Here is a 16469-nt window from a genome sequence, read left to right as displayed (position 1 = left end):
ACCTGAAGGGCAGAACAAGGTGGATGGCAGAGACCTATATATTTATGTAGGTTGAACTCTTATTCACATTTGGCTGAAGTATGGATATAGAACTCTTCCCTGCAGCCAGATCTGTGCACACAAATCTACCAAGGAAAACAGGGTAGCATGCTCTGTACGTTTTGCTGATTGGATAGTGCGAAGAGGCAGTTTCCTTCAACATTCAGATTCTGCATCCTTTTCTCTTTTCCCCTATGCATGTCTCATCTTCTTCATGGAGTCCCACTCCACTGAGGGGCAGTGAAGGTGCAAGTGCTATTCTTCTAATGGATCAATCTAAGGCTCTGATCCTGCAACGTGATTTCAGTGACCGCCCTCATGGGCACAAGGAGTCCTGGACAGTGGATCAGAGCCTAATTTAGTAGTGAACAGCCTAACCATAGTGAGAGCAGTAATTCAACCTGCATTATGTCAGGAGTGACGCTTTCTTTTTGTTAGAACGTGAGAGAGAATCTGATTTTGGAGTGATGCCACCAGTATCTCTAGGGCTGGTTTAATATTTCATTGAGCCCTAAGAGACGGTCTGAACAGGAATATTTTCAAAATAAAACTCACTCACTCTGAGACTAGTGGTGGATTAAGTTAAGATTTAATGGCTCAGCTGATCCAGGACTTGCACTCCAAAGGAGCCCTTACGTTCCTGGGAATGATAGGCCTCACTGTACCTATCCCTTATGGCTATCCCCCTTCGCTTTAACATAAACAGGACCACAAGTTTCTCCATGTTGCTCTCAGCAGACTCTCGCTCTCTGGTCAATCCAAGCCAAATGTAGGCTATAGAGCACTAGCTTTACTCATTGTTATTGATATTTATTTATATTATGGAGATATCCAGAGGCCCAGAATCAACAGATAGGCATTCCATTGTGTTCAGACATCTATGATACAGTCTCCATCTCGCAGAGAGCTATAGCTGACTACTAAATACATATGTTTAATACAAAGAATAGTTATATAAAATTAGTTTTATTATTTTTATAATGGTAGCGCCTAGGGACACCAAACAAGGTAGGGCCCTGTTGCGTGAGGCGCTATACAAACAAAATAAAAGATACAGTAGAACCTCAGAGTTACAAACTGACCAGTCATCCGCACACTTTGTTTGGAATTAGAAGTACTCAATCAGGCAGCAGCTTAGACCAAAAAAAGGAACTATAGTATGGTACTATGTTAAATGTAAACTACTGAAATAAATAAAGGGAAAGTTTAAAAAAAATTTGACAAAGGAAGGAAACTGTTTCTGTGCTTTTCATTTAAATTAAGATGGTTAAAAGCAGCATTTTTCTTCTGCATAGTAAAGCCTCAAAGCTGTATTAAGTCAATGTTCAACTGTAAACTTTTGAAAGAACAACCGTAATGTTTTGTTCTGAGTTACAAACATTTCAGAGTTACGGTCAACTTCCGTTCCCGAGGTGTTCGTAACTCTAAGGTTCCACTGTACAATCTAAACAGACCAGATAGACCAAGGGTTGGGAGGGAAGGGGTGTAACTCACAAGCAGAGTGATGGTTTGGAAACATCATAGCAATTCAGTGATTATTTTTTGTTCTTGGGGTTTTTTTGGTTTTTTTTTTTTTTGTATTTCTTTAAATAATTGGGGTTTTGTTAGGAGAGGGTAGCTAAGGAGAGAGATAAAGGGAAGGAGAAGAGACACTGAAGGAAGAGGGATATAAGAGAGGGGAATGATATAAGATAGGTAGAATGAGGCTGAAGCAAAAAGACTTTGAGGAAGAAGACAGGAGGGAGTTGAGCAAACAGACTGTCATCAGAAGGGAAAAAATGTCCAGTGTAAAATTGTAAAAAGCCATTGGGCACTGATGGCTTGTTTTAAAACAAAGGATCAGATGCTTAATCTTCATTAATTTTAGCCATTTCAGTCCAGCTAGAAAATCTCCAAAGCTTTAAGAAAGAACTGAAATGTTTTGAAAAATTTGTTAATCTTATGTTCTGTTTTAGAATCTGAATGATCAAAAATACATTTCCCCCCCCCGAGATTATGATCCAGATTCTGTAAACCCATAGTAACTCCAGTGACTCCAGCACAGCTACTCTGAAATTAGGGTTGTTACCAAGTTTACGATCTGGTTTAGCTTTATTCAGTAATAAATTTTGTTTGTTTCCTTTAACTTTGTTCTGCTTTTAGCGAATAAACATGTAAATATTGGGGGGAACGGAGGGCAAGGGGAACACAAGCAAATCCTCCAACTAAAACAATGCTAGTTAACTTTCATACCTGCTGTCTGTATACTTTTTGGCCAAGCAACTCAACGTACTCTCTCTCTCTACCTCTTAAACTAAAGTGATAATGGAGACAATAGAATAAATGGGCAGATAAATGAAGTTGAGTCAGAAGTGATTCTCAATTCTTGGGACTTGAGATGCACTTCTAATGGTAGCGAATTCTAGAGCTGCAGTAATCTATTTTTTAAATAGTCACTCTCAACCTTAACTATTGCAAAGCTGCTGCTTAATGTTTGGAAAATGACGCCCATGATGATTATTATGGAAGAGGCTGGTCTGTTCAGTTTCTTGTTTTCCACCAGTACTAAATATGGAGCCTATTTATACACAAATTCAAGAGCCAGTGGCCACTTTACCCATGAGGGGGAGGAAATCTCTGAGGATTCTCTTTGCTGGGCTTTCTCCCCTACTGTTCTACTGAGGAAGATGGTGTATGATGGGGCTGGCAGCCACAATCTGATTAAGAAAACTGCAGGCTGTTTGAATTAACAAACAATAGGTCTGACTCTCCACTAACTTACACCAATGTAAACTGAAAGTAACTCCATTGATTTCAATGACATTACAGTCGTGTAAAATTATTGAGGGGAGAATTAGGCCCTATATATGTAGTGGGTGGTATTCTTTTATTACACTACAAATAATGCTGTACTATGCCAAATCAAGGGGAAATGATGTTGGCTGGTATTTCTAAATCCTGCTATTGTAATTCTGGACATTATCCCTCTCCACTGATTTTGATGACAGTTTTGCAGTTGATTTCATGGAAACATGAGCGTGTTCTCTTCATATGATTTTCTGGTGCACAGTGACACCTATAGAAAGTAAGTTATAGCTTGAAAAAATATGGTTTTCATATCCAACATTACTTTTTGGCTTTAGGTAGTTACAGTTCTTTTGGAGTATGCTTTTGTGGTTTTTTTCCTTCAGTGAATATTTGTAATTGCATTTAATATAAAGCCTTGCAAAATTATCATGAACATATTCCAACCCAGATAAAAAAACAACTATCACACCCTGATAGAGAACAGTAACAATTCTTTTAAAATGTATAGTTTTTTACTCCCCATCCAAAGAAAATTGCCCATCCTGAGTGGGTGGCTGGGTGGGTAAACAGAAATTTGCAAGGCTTCAATGTTGGGTGGGTATCTATATGTAGCTATTAGCTGAGGCTTTCTTTTTGATTTAACAGTACTGTTTATGCTGGCCTTGCCCTTCAGATCACTTTAAGTATTATCATATGTCTTTCATTAGTAACATAGTCGTTTAAAATAAAATGGAGATGCATAAAATGTATTGTAATGAAATGCAAACTTTAGTAACTTTAAGGAATGATATAAATATATGCATCCAGTACTGCTTTCAGGGATATTTACTGTCATGATATTAGGTAAGAACTTTATAATACTGTGGGTGTCCTGCATGATGGTGGTGTTTTGTTGTTTTGTTTTTGTTGTTTTAAAGAGTATTTTTTTCTAAATAGCCTGATCCTATAATGTGATTTCTCTGGAATTGAGCTTGATTTACTCTAATGTATGTTAGGCCCAGGGGAGGTTAAGAGAAATAAGTATTCTTAGGCTGTATCCTACAAAGGCATATGTTTAACTGGATGCATTGTGCATAGTCCCATTGACTTTACGGGAACTGCTTGTTGTGTAAAGTTAAATATGTGTCTTTGCAGGATTAGAGCCTTGGGCTGCTGTGTCTCCTAACTTGTGTTAATGAAACAGCCTCCTTTGGTGACTACTTTTTTTTAAAGTGGGTTTAGGAGGAAAGAAGTAAAAATTCCACTCCAAATGTGAGAACAGGAGAAAGATCATGTTTGGGTTTTTTTGTTTATGAAATCTGTCTCCAAGAAAGTAATTTATTAAATATGGAGAAGGCAGTAGGCCCATGTGCAGGCTCTGAACTTAAAAAGAAAGTGCACTTTTCTGGCATTAATTTTAGTGAGGACTCTTCTTCATGTTTTGTGCTTAAAGATCTAGTTTTCTTTGGGGCGTTTTTTTTAAAAATGCAGTTGAGACAGTTTTCCATTTTCTTAAGATATTCGTGTTTTTTTCTATGTTGTGTTGTGAAGTAATCGCCCGGTACTAAATGTATTATAATTGAGGTTAGAAAAATTATTCGATTAATGTGCATAAATACAAATCCAATGTCTGATTTTTATCAGGGCCTGTCTACACAGTCAATTTGGTGGTAATAACAGTCAATTTGGTGTTCAATAGATCTGAGGTTGTACAGTGTGAGTGATGCAACCTGACATGCCGTGGTAGAATAGCACAACAGAATGACACCTGGAAAATTGCAAACTAATTAGCAATCACAGAAGTGTTTAAATTTTATTTTTAAAGCACATGCAAGTGGTGCTCTTTGGCACCCATGTCTGAAAATTTTCCTCGACATTTTTGGCAAAAATGTTGCTAGCTGACATTATTGTTACTTTGTATTTGACTCTGCCTTTGAGTGGGAAAGAAAATAAACTCATGATACTTCATTGGAGCAGAAGGACATATCTATGCCACATGCAGTAAAATTTTGATAATATATGTAAAATCTTTGCCAAAATGTTTAAAACTCTTAGGAGGAATAAATGAGTGAAACAACTGCCTCCATAAAAACATAAACAAACAATAAAAGATGTTGTAAACAGTGGGTACTAACAGGAAAAATAAGGATTGCTATTTACCAGTATCTTATTCACGTCTGTTAAACTGCAATAAAAGACAAAAGTACATTATAGTGCTGTTTTGGAACATGCACATTCTTTGTGAAGAGACAGCATAACTTAGATGCAAAGCTCCAGTGGATTTACTAGTAGAAATCTTAAAGCTTTTAACATTCTTCCCCTTTTGGAGAGTTACCTCATATTATCCTCTGGATTTACTTTTTTATTGTTTAGGTTCACTAAATTGGGGCTGAAGGTTAGAAAAAAATGTAAAATGAAGTTTGTGCATAAGAAACCATCACTGATAATTGAAGAGAACGCTGTTTCATTTATTTACTGGCTTCCAATATGCCTTTGCAAACCCATGAAATATAATTGCAGGAATCCTTCAATTACTGCACAACTGTTACTGAGGGAGACATCTGGAAAGTGTCTCTCATTAATTCTGATTTTGACAGAGGCAGTAATCAAGTCTGCTCAATGTAATGAAACTGACCAGAGTCTGAGATACTACATTTGTTTGTAGCTTGTATTTTCCTTCACTGAATATTAACATTGTTTCTAAATCTTGCACTCTAGCAAGTGACCCTGACATTCTGTAAGTTTTGACATGCTCTGTACAAAAGAGCGAGATACTACATCAACAGAGACAGGTGTAGGAGAAAATATCCTTGGGCTGAAAGCCATGTATGTTAGATGTGAAGCAGATTGATTCCAGAAGAGCAGAATGTCTTTGCAGCTCCCTGGGAGTTGTGGAACTGCTTCGGTTGGGGAAGGAAAGCCTGGAGCACTAATGTAAATAAACTTCCCCCATCCTTATAATTATCTATACTCTACCTGTACCCCTCTACCCATGCGTAACCTGCAGCACTTTCTACAACCTCAGGATTGGATTAATTCCCATCATGGGCCCTTTGTCTCCCAAGATCCAATCATCCAAAGCATTTTAATTTAATTATAATGACTTTAATTAAATCAGAAGGACGAGTAACATGGAAATGACGTACCAGCAAAATAATCAAGTTAGCACAGTCCTTGTTTAAAAGCTACATCCTGCCCCACTGGAAGAGGAAGAATTGAGTTATCAGAGAAAGCACTATTCTCTCACCCCTAGGGTGAGCACAACTCAGGGTTGAAGCACACTGGCAGAGAATGGTGAGGAAGCTTGCACTGATGCAACTCGTGCTGTACCTGCTCTGTGGGCAAATGGAGGACATGTATATCATCAGAGCTGGCAATTCAGTAAACCTCACAAATACTAAATTAACTTATTTTGAAAAATATGTTGGATCCTTGTACTCGGAGTTCTCTTATAACTTCTGGAAATCCTGCTGTCTCTTTTAAGCAGGTTATTAAAGATAGTGGTTTGAACAAACAAATTTGAGAATGAAATCCATCCTGCCAACTGAAACAAACACAAGGAACGTGACACATGGAGAACGCAAGAATGGTCCATCTAGCTCAGTATCCTGACTTCCGACTGGGGTCAAAGCGAGATGCTTCAGAGGGAATGAACAGAACAGGGCAGTTATCTAGTGATCCGTCCCCCTGTCGTCCAGTCCCAGCATCTGGCAGTCAGAGACTGAGGAACATCCAGAACATGGGGTTGCATCCCTGACCATCTTGGTTAATAGCCACTGTTGGACCTCTCCTCCATGAACTCATCTAATTCTTTTTTGAACCGGGTATGCTGTTGGCCTTCACAACATCCCTTGTCACGAGTTCCACAGGTTGACTGTATGAAGTACTTCCTTAGGTTTGTTTTAACCCTGCTGCCTAGTACTTTCATCTAGTGACCCCTAGATCTTGTGTTATGTGAAGGGGGGTAAATAACGCTTCCTTTATTCACTGTCTCCACACCCCTCATGACTTTATAGACCGCTGTCGTATTCTCCCCTCCCCCCAACCCCCATTGTCTCTTTCTCAGGCTGAGCAGGCTCAGCCTTTTCACTCTCCTCAGAGGGAAACTGTTTCATCCCCCTAATCATTTTTGTTGCCCTTTTCTGTACCTTTTCCAAGTCTCTCATATCCTTTTTTTTTTTTGAGAGGGAGCGACCAGAACTGTGCACAGTATTCACGGTATGGGTGTAATATGGATTTATATAGTGACATATTATCAGTCTTCTTATCTATCCCTTTCCTCATGGTGCCTAAGGGTATGTCTACACTGGAAACTTCAAAGCGCTGCTGCGGGAGCGCTCCCGTGGCAGTGCTTTGAAGCGTGAGTGTGGTCGCACGTGAGCACTGGGAGAGAGCTCTCCCGGTACTCCACCTCCACCAGGGGATTAGCTCCGAGCCCTGGGAGCGCGGCTCCCAGCACTTGAAGCCTGTCTACACTAGTGCTTTATAGTGCTCAGACTTGCAGCGCTCAGGGGGGTGATTTTTCACACCCCTGAGCCAGCAAGTTAGAGCGCTATAAAATGTAAGTGTAGACAAGCCCTAACATTCTGTTAGCTATTTTGATTGCCAGTGCACATTGAGGGGATGTTTTCAGAGAACTAGCCACAATGACTCCAAGCTCTTTCTTGACTGGTAACAGTTAATTTAGACCTCATCATTTTGTATGTATAGCTGAGATTGTTTTTCCAGTGTGCATTACTTTACATTTATCAACACTGAATTTCATCTGCCATTTTGTTGTTGCTGAACGATTGTAAATTAAGGGTATGATTCAGGAGAAGCACTTAAGCACATGCGATCATAAGGGGCGATCAGCAGGTTCTCTCAAGTGCTTATATATGAATGCACAAAGCCTTGGAAACAAGCAGGGAGAACTGGAGGTCCTGGTGATGTCAGGGAATTATGACGTGATTGGAATAACAGAGACTTGGTGGGATAACTCACATGACTGGAGTACTGTCATGGATGGTTATAAACTGTTCAGGAAGGACAGGCAGGGCAGAAAAGGTGGGGGAGTAGCACTGTATGTAAGGGAGCAGTATTGACTGCTCAGAGCTCCGGTACGAAACTGCAGAAAAACCTGAGTGTCTCTGGATTAAGTTTAGAAGTGTGAGTAATAAGAGTGATGTAGTGGTGGGAGTCTGCTATAGACCACCGGACCAGGGGGATGAGGTGGATGAGGCTTTCTTCCAGCAACTCGCAGAAGCTACTAGATCGCACGCCCTGGTTCTCATGGGTGACTTTAATTTTCCTGATATTTGCTGGGAGAGCAATACAGCGGTGCATAGACAATCCAGGAAGCTTTTGGAAAGCGTAGGGGACAATTTCCTGGTGCAAGTGCTAGACGAGCCAACTAGGGGGGGAGCTTTTCTTGACCTGCTGCTCACAAACAGGGAAGAATTAGTGGGGGAAGCAAAAGTGGATGGGAATCTGGGAGGCAGTGACCATGAGATGGTCGAGTTCAGGATCCTGACACAGGGAAGAAAGGTAAGCAGCAGGATACGGACCCTGGACTTCAGGAAAGCAGACTTCGACTCCCTCAGGGAGCGGATGGGTAGGATCCCCTGGGGGACTAACATGAAGGGGAAAGGAGTCCAGGAGAGCTGGCTGTATTTCAAGGAATCCCTGTTGAGGTTACAGGGACAAACCATCCTGATGAGTCGAAAGAATAGTAAATATGGCAGGTGACCAGCTTGGCTTAATGGTGAAATCCTAGCAGATCTTAAACATAAAAAAGAAGCTCACAAGAAGTGGAAGGTTGGACATATGACCAGGGAAGAGTATAAAAATATTGCTCGGGCATGTAGGAATGAAATCAGGAGGGCCAAATTGCACCTGGAGCTGCAGCTAGCAAGAGATGTCAAGAGTAACAAGAAGGGTTTCTTCAGGTATGTTGGCAACAAGAAGAAAGCCAAGGAAAGTGTGGGCCCCTTACTGAATGAGGGAGGCAACCTAGTGACAGAGGATGCGGATGTGGAAGAGGATGTGGAAAAAGCTAATGTGCTCAATGCTTTTTTTGCCTCTGTCTTCACTAACAAGGACAGCTCCCAGACTGCTGCGCTGGGCATCGCAACATGGGGAGTAGATGGCCAGCCCTCTGTGGAGAAAGAGGTGGTTAGGGACTATTTAGAAAAGCTGGACGTGCACAAGTCCATGGGGCCGGACGAGTTGCATCCGAGAGTGCTAAAGGAATTGGCGGATGTGATTGCAGAGCCATTGGCCATTATCTTTGAAAACTCATGGCGAACGGGGGAAGTCCCAGATGACTGGAAAAAGGCTAATATAGTGCCAATCTTTAAAAAAGGGAAGAAGGAGGATCCTGGGAACTACAGGCCAGTCAGCCTCACCTCAGTCCCCGGAAAAATCATGGAGCAGGTCCTCAAGGAATCAATCCTGAAGCACTTACACGAGAGTAAAGTGATCAGGAACAGTCAGCATGGATTCACCAAGGGAAGGTCATGCCTGACTAATCTAATCACCTTCTATGATGAGATTACTGATTCTGTGGATGAAGGGAAAGCAGTGGATGTATTGTTTCTTGACTTTAGCAAAGCTTTTGACACGGTCTCCCACAGTATTCTTGTCAGCAAGTTAAAGAAGTATGGGCTGGATGAATGTACTATAAGGTGGGTAGAAAGTTGGCTAGATTGTCGGGCTCAACGGGTAGTGATCAATGGCTCCATGTCTAGTTGGCAGCCGGTGTCAAGTGGAGTGCCCTAGGGGTCGGTCCTGGGGCCGGTTTTGTTCAATATCTTCATAAATGATCTGGAGGATGGTGTGGATTGCACTCTCAGCAAATTTGCGGATGATACTAAACTGGGAGGAGTGGTAGATACGTTGGAGGGCAGAGATAGGATACAGAGGGACCTAGACAAATTAGAGGATTGGGCCAAAAGAAACCTGATGAGGTTCAATAAGGATAAGTGCAGGGTCCTGCACTTAGGACGGAAGAACCCAATGCACAGCTACAGACTAGGGACCGAATGGCTAGGCAGCAGTTCTGCAGAAAAGGACCTAGGGGTTACAGTGGACGAGAAGCTGGATATGAGTCAGCAGTGTGCCCTTGTTGCCAAGAAGGCCAATGGCATTTTGGGATGTATAAGTAGGGGCATAGCGAGCAGATCGAGGGACGTGATCGTTCCCCTCTATTCAACATTGGTGAGGCCTCATCTGGAGTACTGTGTCCAGTTTTGGGCCCCACACTACAAGAAGGATGTGGATAAATTGGAGAGAGTCCAGCGAAGGGCAACAAAAATTATTAGGGGTCTGGAACACATGACTTATGAGGAGAGGCTGAGGGAACTGGGATTGTTTAGTCTGCAGAAGAAAAGAATGAGGGGGGATTTGATAGCTGCTTTCAACTACCTGAGAGGTGGTTCCAAAGAGGATGGTTCTAGACTATTCTCAGTGGTAGAAGATGACAGGACAAGGAGTAATGGTCTCAAGTTGCAGTGGGAGAGGTTTAGGTTGGATATTAGGAAAAACTTTTTCACTAGGAGGGTGGTGAAACACTGGAATGTGTTACCTAGGGAGGTGGTAGAATCTCCTTCCTTAGAAGTTTTTAAGGTCAGGCTTGACAAAGCCCTGGCTGGGATGATTTAATTGGGGATTGGTCCTGCTTTGAGCAGGGGGTTGGACTAGATGACCTCCTGAGGTCCCTTCCAACCCTGATATTCTATGATTCTAAGTCCCATTGACGTTCAAAAGGACATCGGTATGCGTAAGAGATGCTTGAATAGAGATGCTTTTCTTATTCAGGATCTGTATGAATCTTATTTTTAAAAGTCTCATTTGTGCATGTAATTGTGGCTGCTGTTTGCAGAGAATAACTGTGATAGTGCATGAAAATGCTGATACAGGTTTCTAAGAGCCAAATTTTGCCTTCCTTATTCATACTGAATAATCCCTTATTATGCAATTAGTCACACTGATTATGCTTAGTAAGACACTATTTGTTGTGAATAAGGATGGCAAAATTGGGCCCTAAATGGGGGTAACTGTAGTGCAGGCCAGTTCTCTCCCCTTTTAACTGAATTTGGAAGGGTTCATGCAGCTCTAATGAGAAGACACTTACCACAACTATTGTAATGGAACATTTCAGCAAGAAGAAAACTAGCCTCTTCTGTAGCTTGCCCTGAATGCCCAGCCCTCTGAGGAGTGCATGAGGCCCTGCTCTTATCAAAATTTAATGTTTCAGAATTTGGGTGAATCCTGGATAGAGATTAGCTGATCAAGAAGCAATAATTAACAAGAGAGTTCAGATGCATCAGTATATTTCCAGACTGTTTTTAGGTTTAGTATTTTAGTGATGCTTTCATGACTCTATTTTCCATTCTGTGTAGACCCCTCTTTATGTTGTTAACCATGGGGAGACTGGGCCAATTCGATGCAACAGATGCAAAGCCTATATGTGTCCCTTCATGCAGTTCATTGAAGGGGGAAGAAAGTATCAATGTGGATTTTGCAACTGCATAAATGACGGTAAGTGACATTTGTCTACTATTTGTGTATATTCATTCATTAATGCTAACCGGAAACTGCATCTGTAGTATTATTTTCTTGATTTACTTACTTGGAGTCAAATCCTGGCCCCATCAAAGTGAATGGGAGTTTTTACCATGCATCTCTGTAGGGCAGTCAGTACTTCATCTATGGAGTCTTTTTGGCATGTTATTCTCTATGATCCAAATTCTCCATTCCTAGTCAGCCTGAATAACTTATTTAACTTTTGAAAACATTTATCGGTCAGATTCTCAGCTTTTGCAAATCAGCTTGGTTCTGTTGAAATCAGGGAAGCTGCTCTGATTTTCATGGAGGATCGAGCCTTTGCATCTCGTATCAATAGAAAAGGTTTCAGGAAATATAATTGAACAAGTTTGAAGAAATAGCAGTACTTGGATATGCGACATTACAAAAAATAAAGTTCAGTCGAGTTCTTCTGATGACACCTTCACTCTTCTGTTTCCTTTTATGGAGGTAAAAATATGGAATTGGATTTCTTCACTATCACTTTAAACTGAGAATAACAGCTCTTTAACTGGTGCTGGGGAGACAGAACATTGCAACAGTTAAACCGCACTTTCTTTGATGATGTGGCCATGAATGGATAGAAATACTAGACCCAGTTATTCTTTCTGTTATGGCCCTTTTGCTCCACTCCACAAAGGCAGTGTAAACTTAGTAAAGCCAGCAGTTATGGAATTCATCCAGTTTAGGCTGAATCTCAAAACGACTTAGGCAGAGTAATGGGGGGCATTTCCAGTGAAAAGTGCTCCTTAGTGGTTCTCCTGCTGCAGAGCAACTGGGCAAAAATTTGTCCCCTGTGGCTGCTCTAAACAGCCCTCAGACAGTCCCAGAATAAGGACAGCATAATCATGGTGTAAAGCCACTTTTGCTTTCAGCACCGCTCTGTTATTTTCTATATATTCCTTTACCATGCAGCCGGAACAGAGAATTGGGCCCAACATTTGATGTGCAATGCAACCACAACTGGAAGATGATTTCTTGACAACATCCTGTCATATGATGGGCCTTCAGCTAGTTGTTCGGCGTATGAAAATTATTAGTCAGATGTGCCCAGTAAGATTCCATATGAATTATTTTTTAAATAGTTTACTAAGAAAATATGCAGAAACTCTTTGGTCAAATCCACTTTTAAAAAGAAATGTTCTGTAACAAAATATAGCCATGCAAAACAATGAAATCCTGTCTGTAGCTTCATCAAAAGTTTTCTTTTTTAAATGCTTTGTCAACACAGGATATGTTTTTGCTCTATTCCAAACTGCCAGCTAGTATTTCAAATGAAAATAAATGTATTTAAAAATGCTTAAGTGCCTGGCAAAGAACAAATATTTAGAACAACATAAGAGTAATCATGTCTGTGACCATGCATTTAATGGTTAAATCACCTATTAATCTTACTGTGACAAGGCTTGGTTTTCACAGAAGATACCATGCCATATTTGTTCAAGTGTGCTGCATGTGACTCATAAGTAAGCGTTCTTTTGCTTTTGGCTGGATCCCAAATCTTTGCCAGAACTAGTCTTTCTAGACGTTTGTATCAAGTTGGATTTCCTCAGCAGGATCACAGTGGTATAGTGCTTTCCCTAATACAGTAATCTTTTCAGCTCTGAAACATGAACCTTGAAAGATTCATGCCAACTCCTTTTTGGCTTGAAGCTCAATCTTTTGGGCAAAGTATAGCAGATAGCAAGTTGTATTGTTTGTTCAATTTAAATTCTCATAAACACATACTGCGTGCATTATAAACAGTGTAAATATCGTCATGTATTCATTAGAATATCAGTTTAAAGCATACTTTGTACTTCTATGGTGCCTTTCATCCAAGAGTCTTAAAGCACTTTACAACCTTTAATTGAGCCTCAAAACTCCCCTGCAAGATAGGTAAGCATTATCCCCATTTTACAGGTGGGGAAAACTGAGATGTAAAAAGCTTAAGTGAAGGTATCCGAGAAGTAACTGGCGAAGGGTTGCTGCCTTCTCTTGCTCTAAAAATTAGAGAAGAAATGTTATTGCCATCCTCCAGTTCAGATGCAACTATTTAATTTTCTTAGGACTCATTTCCTAAGGTTGTCAAGAATCCTGCAGTGTAATCTGTGATTCACTTTTAGTTGTGAAGTCCTGCACCTCTCCTCTATGTTTGCGGAATGCTCCTGACACAGTGGAACAGAACAGAAGGCCAGGATTTGTAAACCCTGTTAGAGCAAACTTCTGTGCAGCAGGACTTGTGGGTGGAGTGGGGCTGGCTGGTGGAGAGGTGGGGCTGATGACTCTAACTCTGCAGATCCATCGGCATCTCTCACTGGAACTATGACAGCTTCAGTTTTGCAGTAGCAAGCCTGGAGTAGTCCTTCTGTCCCTGCATCCTTGGAAAGGCAGATTCTTCTCCCCAGCCTGTACCATCCACAGCTACTCAAGCTTGTGCAGGATGAGTGTGGAATATTCAAGTGTTCACAAGGGAAAACACCCAGTCCTTCAAACACAGTAGGAGCACACATGTGACAATAAGCACAAAATAACTTTTTTCTTTTTAAAACTGTGCAGTTTCTGCATAAAATTAGTTTCCCAGCTAAGCATTTGCATTCCTTCCTCAAGCGGTGAAATGGGAGACTGCATTGTTTCTGTTGTGTTTATTAAAAGAAGAAAAATTAGTTTTACTGTTTTTCTTTAGTCCCTCCATTCTTCTTTCAACATCTGGATCACATTGGCAGAAGAACAGACCACTACGAGAGGCCAGAGTTATCTCTAGGATCATATGAATATGTCGCTACATTGGATTATTGCAGAGTAAGTATTTCCAGCATGGAAAACTGTTTACAAATGTAGGTAAAACAAACTGAATCTTTTAAATACCTAAAGCAGAATAAAGCCTTTTCTACTTCACACCAGAAGTTCAGAAGTCTATGAACATTTTTAAAATTTGAAGCATGGAATAATATACCAAAACTAACCTCCTCCTCCCCATCCACCCCCACATAAACACTGTTGCTCGTGGTTTCTGTTATAACAGTTGTTGAATTATATCATTGTCAAATAAGAATTACAAGGCATTGCAGCAAAGGTGGTGGATCCACTAAGTTTCAGCTGGGGCCTTGATTTGGTCCTAACTATATGGCATTGTTCTAGAGGCTACAGTTGAGATTTTCAAAGCAGTGTCACGTGTTAGTCACATGTCTTCTATTAATTTTAAAGGCAGATGTGTGGCTAAATCTCATTCTCTGCTTTGAAAATCTCAGCCTAAGAATTTGACCTGAAACTTTTCATTTCTGGTGTGTTTGACCACTATGTTAGCTGTGGAAGTATGATTTGGTCTTCATATTATGAACTCACTGAGGGCCTCATCCAAAGCCCATTGAAGTGAATGAAACCCTTGATTTCCCTTGATTCCGGTGTACTTTGGGTAAGGCCCTTAAACTAGTTGGGGAGTGGAGGAATTAAGAGAATTCTCAATAGAGCTTGAACAGTTCAGCATGGTTAATTGTTAAAATAAATCATAATGGTTGTGGGGGGGCTGAGAGATCTGAGCTTTGGGTTTGAAACAGACTACTTGGAGCCCCAATTTCATAACCCAGCAGGGTCACATAAACCCTTTACATTTCTGTGGTTGATAAACTGAGTTTTCTCTGTTCTTTGTAGATGTGAATGATCCCCTGGTACTTTTGGTAGAAGTAACGGTTTGCCTAATGTTCTTGGCTAAACATACACTTCTCATCCCCACTTGTGTGCACACAGGTTGCTGTGTGCAGCATATCTGCTTGTCTGCCTTCCCATTCCAGAAGTGGCTTCAAATTGTGAACCTGTCCTTAACAGGAGTTCATTTTTTAAAATAATTGCAGACACGTCTTGTGCTTATCTTCAGAAACAGTTTAACTCAGTCAGAGGTCTAAGCACGTTGTTCTTAGAGCTCAGACATCTAAACACCTTAAATGGAGGAAAAGATTTTAAAATCCAGCCCTTTGTTAATTTACACCATGTACAGCATTTGTGTGCAACCGTTTAGATTTTTCTGTCTTCTTCTGTGGGGAGGTCAGTAATAGCTGATCAAACTCCTTATCCATGTTAGAAATGTGTCCAAAAACTAATGTAAGCTTAATCCAGAAAAGTGTTGATAAAAATAAAGTGTAGGTACATGTTAAGTCTCTTGTAAAATCAAGACACATTAAAAATGCCCCCCCGCCCCCAGTGAGACTGATAAAGTAAATAGCTTTCTCAAATTAACATTAAGTAGCAGACCACATCTCTGAAGATAGATTGGGCTAGTATTTGATCATGGTTCCTGTTAATAGTAAACTGGTGACAATTAGTGACTGAGCAGTGATGGAGTGTTTCCACTCACAGAAAACATGTGTGGTTATTTATATTAGCTTACGTAAAGAATTATTTTTCTACGGGCCCTAATCCTGCAAGGAGAAGCATGTGGTTGGATCCCTATGTCCGCATGGAGCCGTATGGGATTCAGGAGGGCTCAGTGCAGGTGGAGGGATCTGTCTTGGTGGTTCTAGGGCACAATCAAGGCCTGAAAGGACAAAAAATGGTTTATCGTTTTGGTTATGTCCTAGATTTGTTCGAACACACGTGCCACGCACATAAAATAATTTGAGAGAACTTGCTGGTATTTTCCCAAGTATGAAGTATTTAAATTCTTGTTTGAACATGCCTTTGCTAGCTTTTAGCTTAATTCACAGTATGTCAAGTGTGATGTTCTCTGTCCATGGTGGAGCTCTAAGACATCCACATTCAGTTCTCATCGTAGACCAACAAAACTCCTATTAGCTTCAATGGAGGGAGGATCAAAGTAATGATAAGCTTAAGAATTCAGTCGGAGCCTGCATAGTCTTGAATGCCCTTAACGTCCGTTGAAGTCAGGGATTTGGCTTCAGAACATCAACTTATTGCTAAGATTTTAGTCAGCATGTGTTTTTGTTGTTAGTAAACTTGAGGAACTCAGCAAGCTGATTAGCTGACCTCATAGTTCGCTGGAGGCCTGATCCAAAGATCACTGAAATGATTGGGAACCGTTTCATTGACTTCACTGGGATCTGGATCAGGACTCCGATCTGAAATGAGCTCAGGTAGGAATGAATATATATATATTCATTCCATTT

General features: G+C 40.8%; 1 protein-coding gene across 2 annotated transcripts in view; it reads left to right on the top strand.

Annotated features, from left to right (window-relative positions):
- The window catches only part of SEC24D (SEC24 homolog D, COPII coat complex component), a 93842-nt gene that overhangs the window by 48140 nt on the left and 29233 nt on the right, over positions 1 to 16469 (top strand). For both annotated transcript variants that reach the window (XM_074950797.1, XM_074950798.1), the window contains 2 exons: positions 11187 to 11325; positions 14036 to 14151. In XM_074950797.1, the coding sequence (XP_074806898.1) occupies positions 11187 to 11325; positions 14036 to 14151 (255 nt within the window). The remainder of the gene's footprint in view (positions 1 to 11186; positions 11326 to 14035; positions 14152 to 16469) is intronic.

This window comes from Natator depressus, chromosome 4 (assembly GCF_965152275.1).
Source record: "Natator depressus isolate rNatDep1 chromosome 4, rNatDep2.hap1, whole genome shotgun sequence".
NCBI classification, from domain to species: domain Eukaryota; kingdom Metazoa; phylum Chordata; order Testudines; family Cheloniidae; genus Natator; species Natator depressus.
The sequence above is the reverse complement of the archived record's forward strand: the minus strand, read 5'-3'. Positions and strand labels throughout refer to the sequence as shown.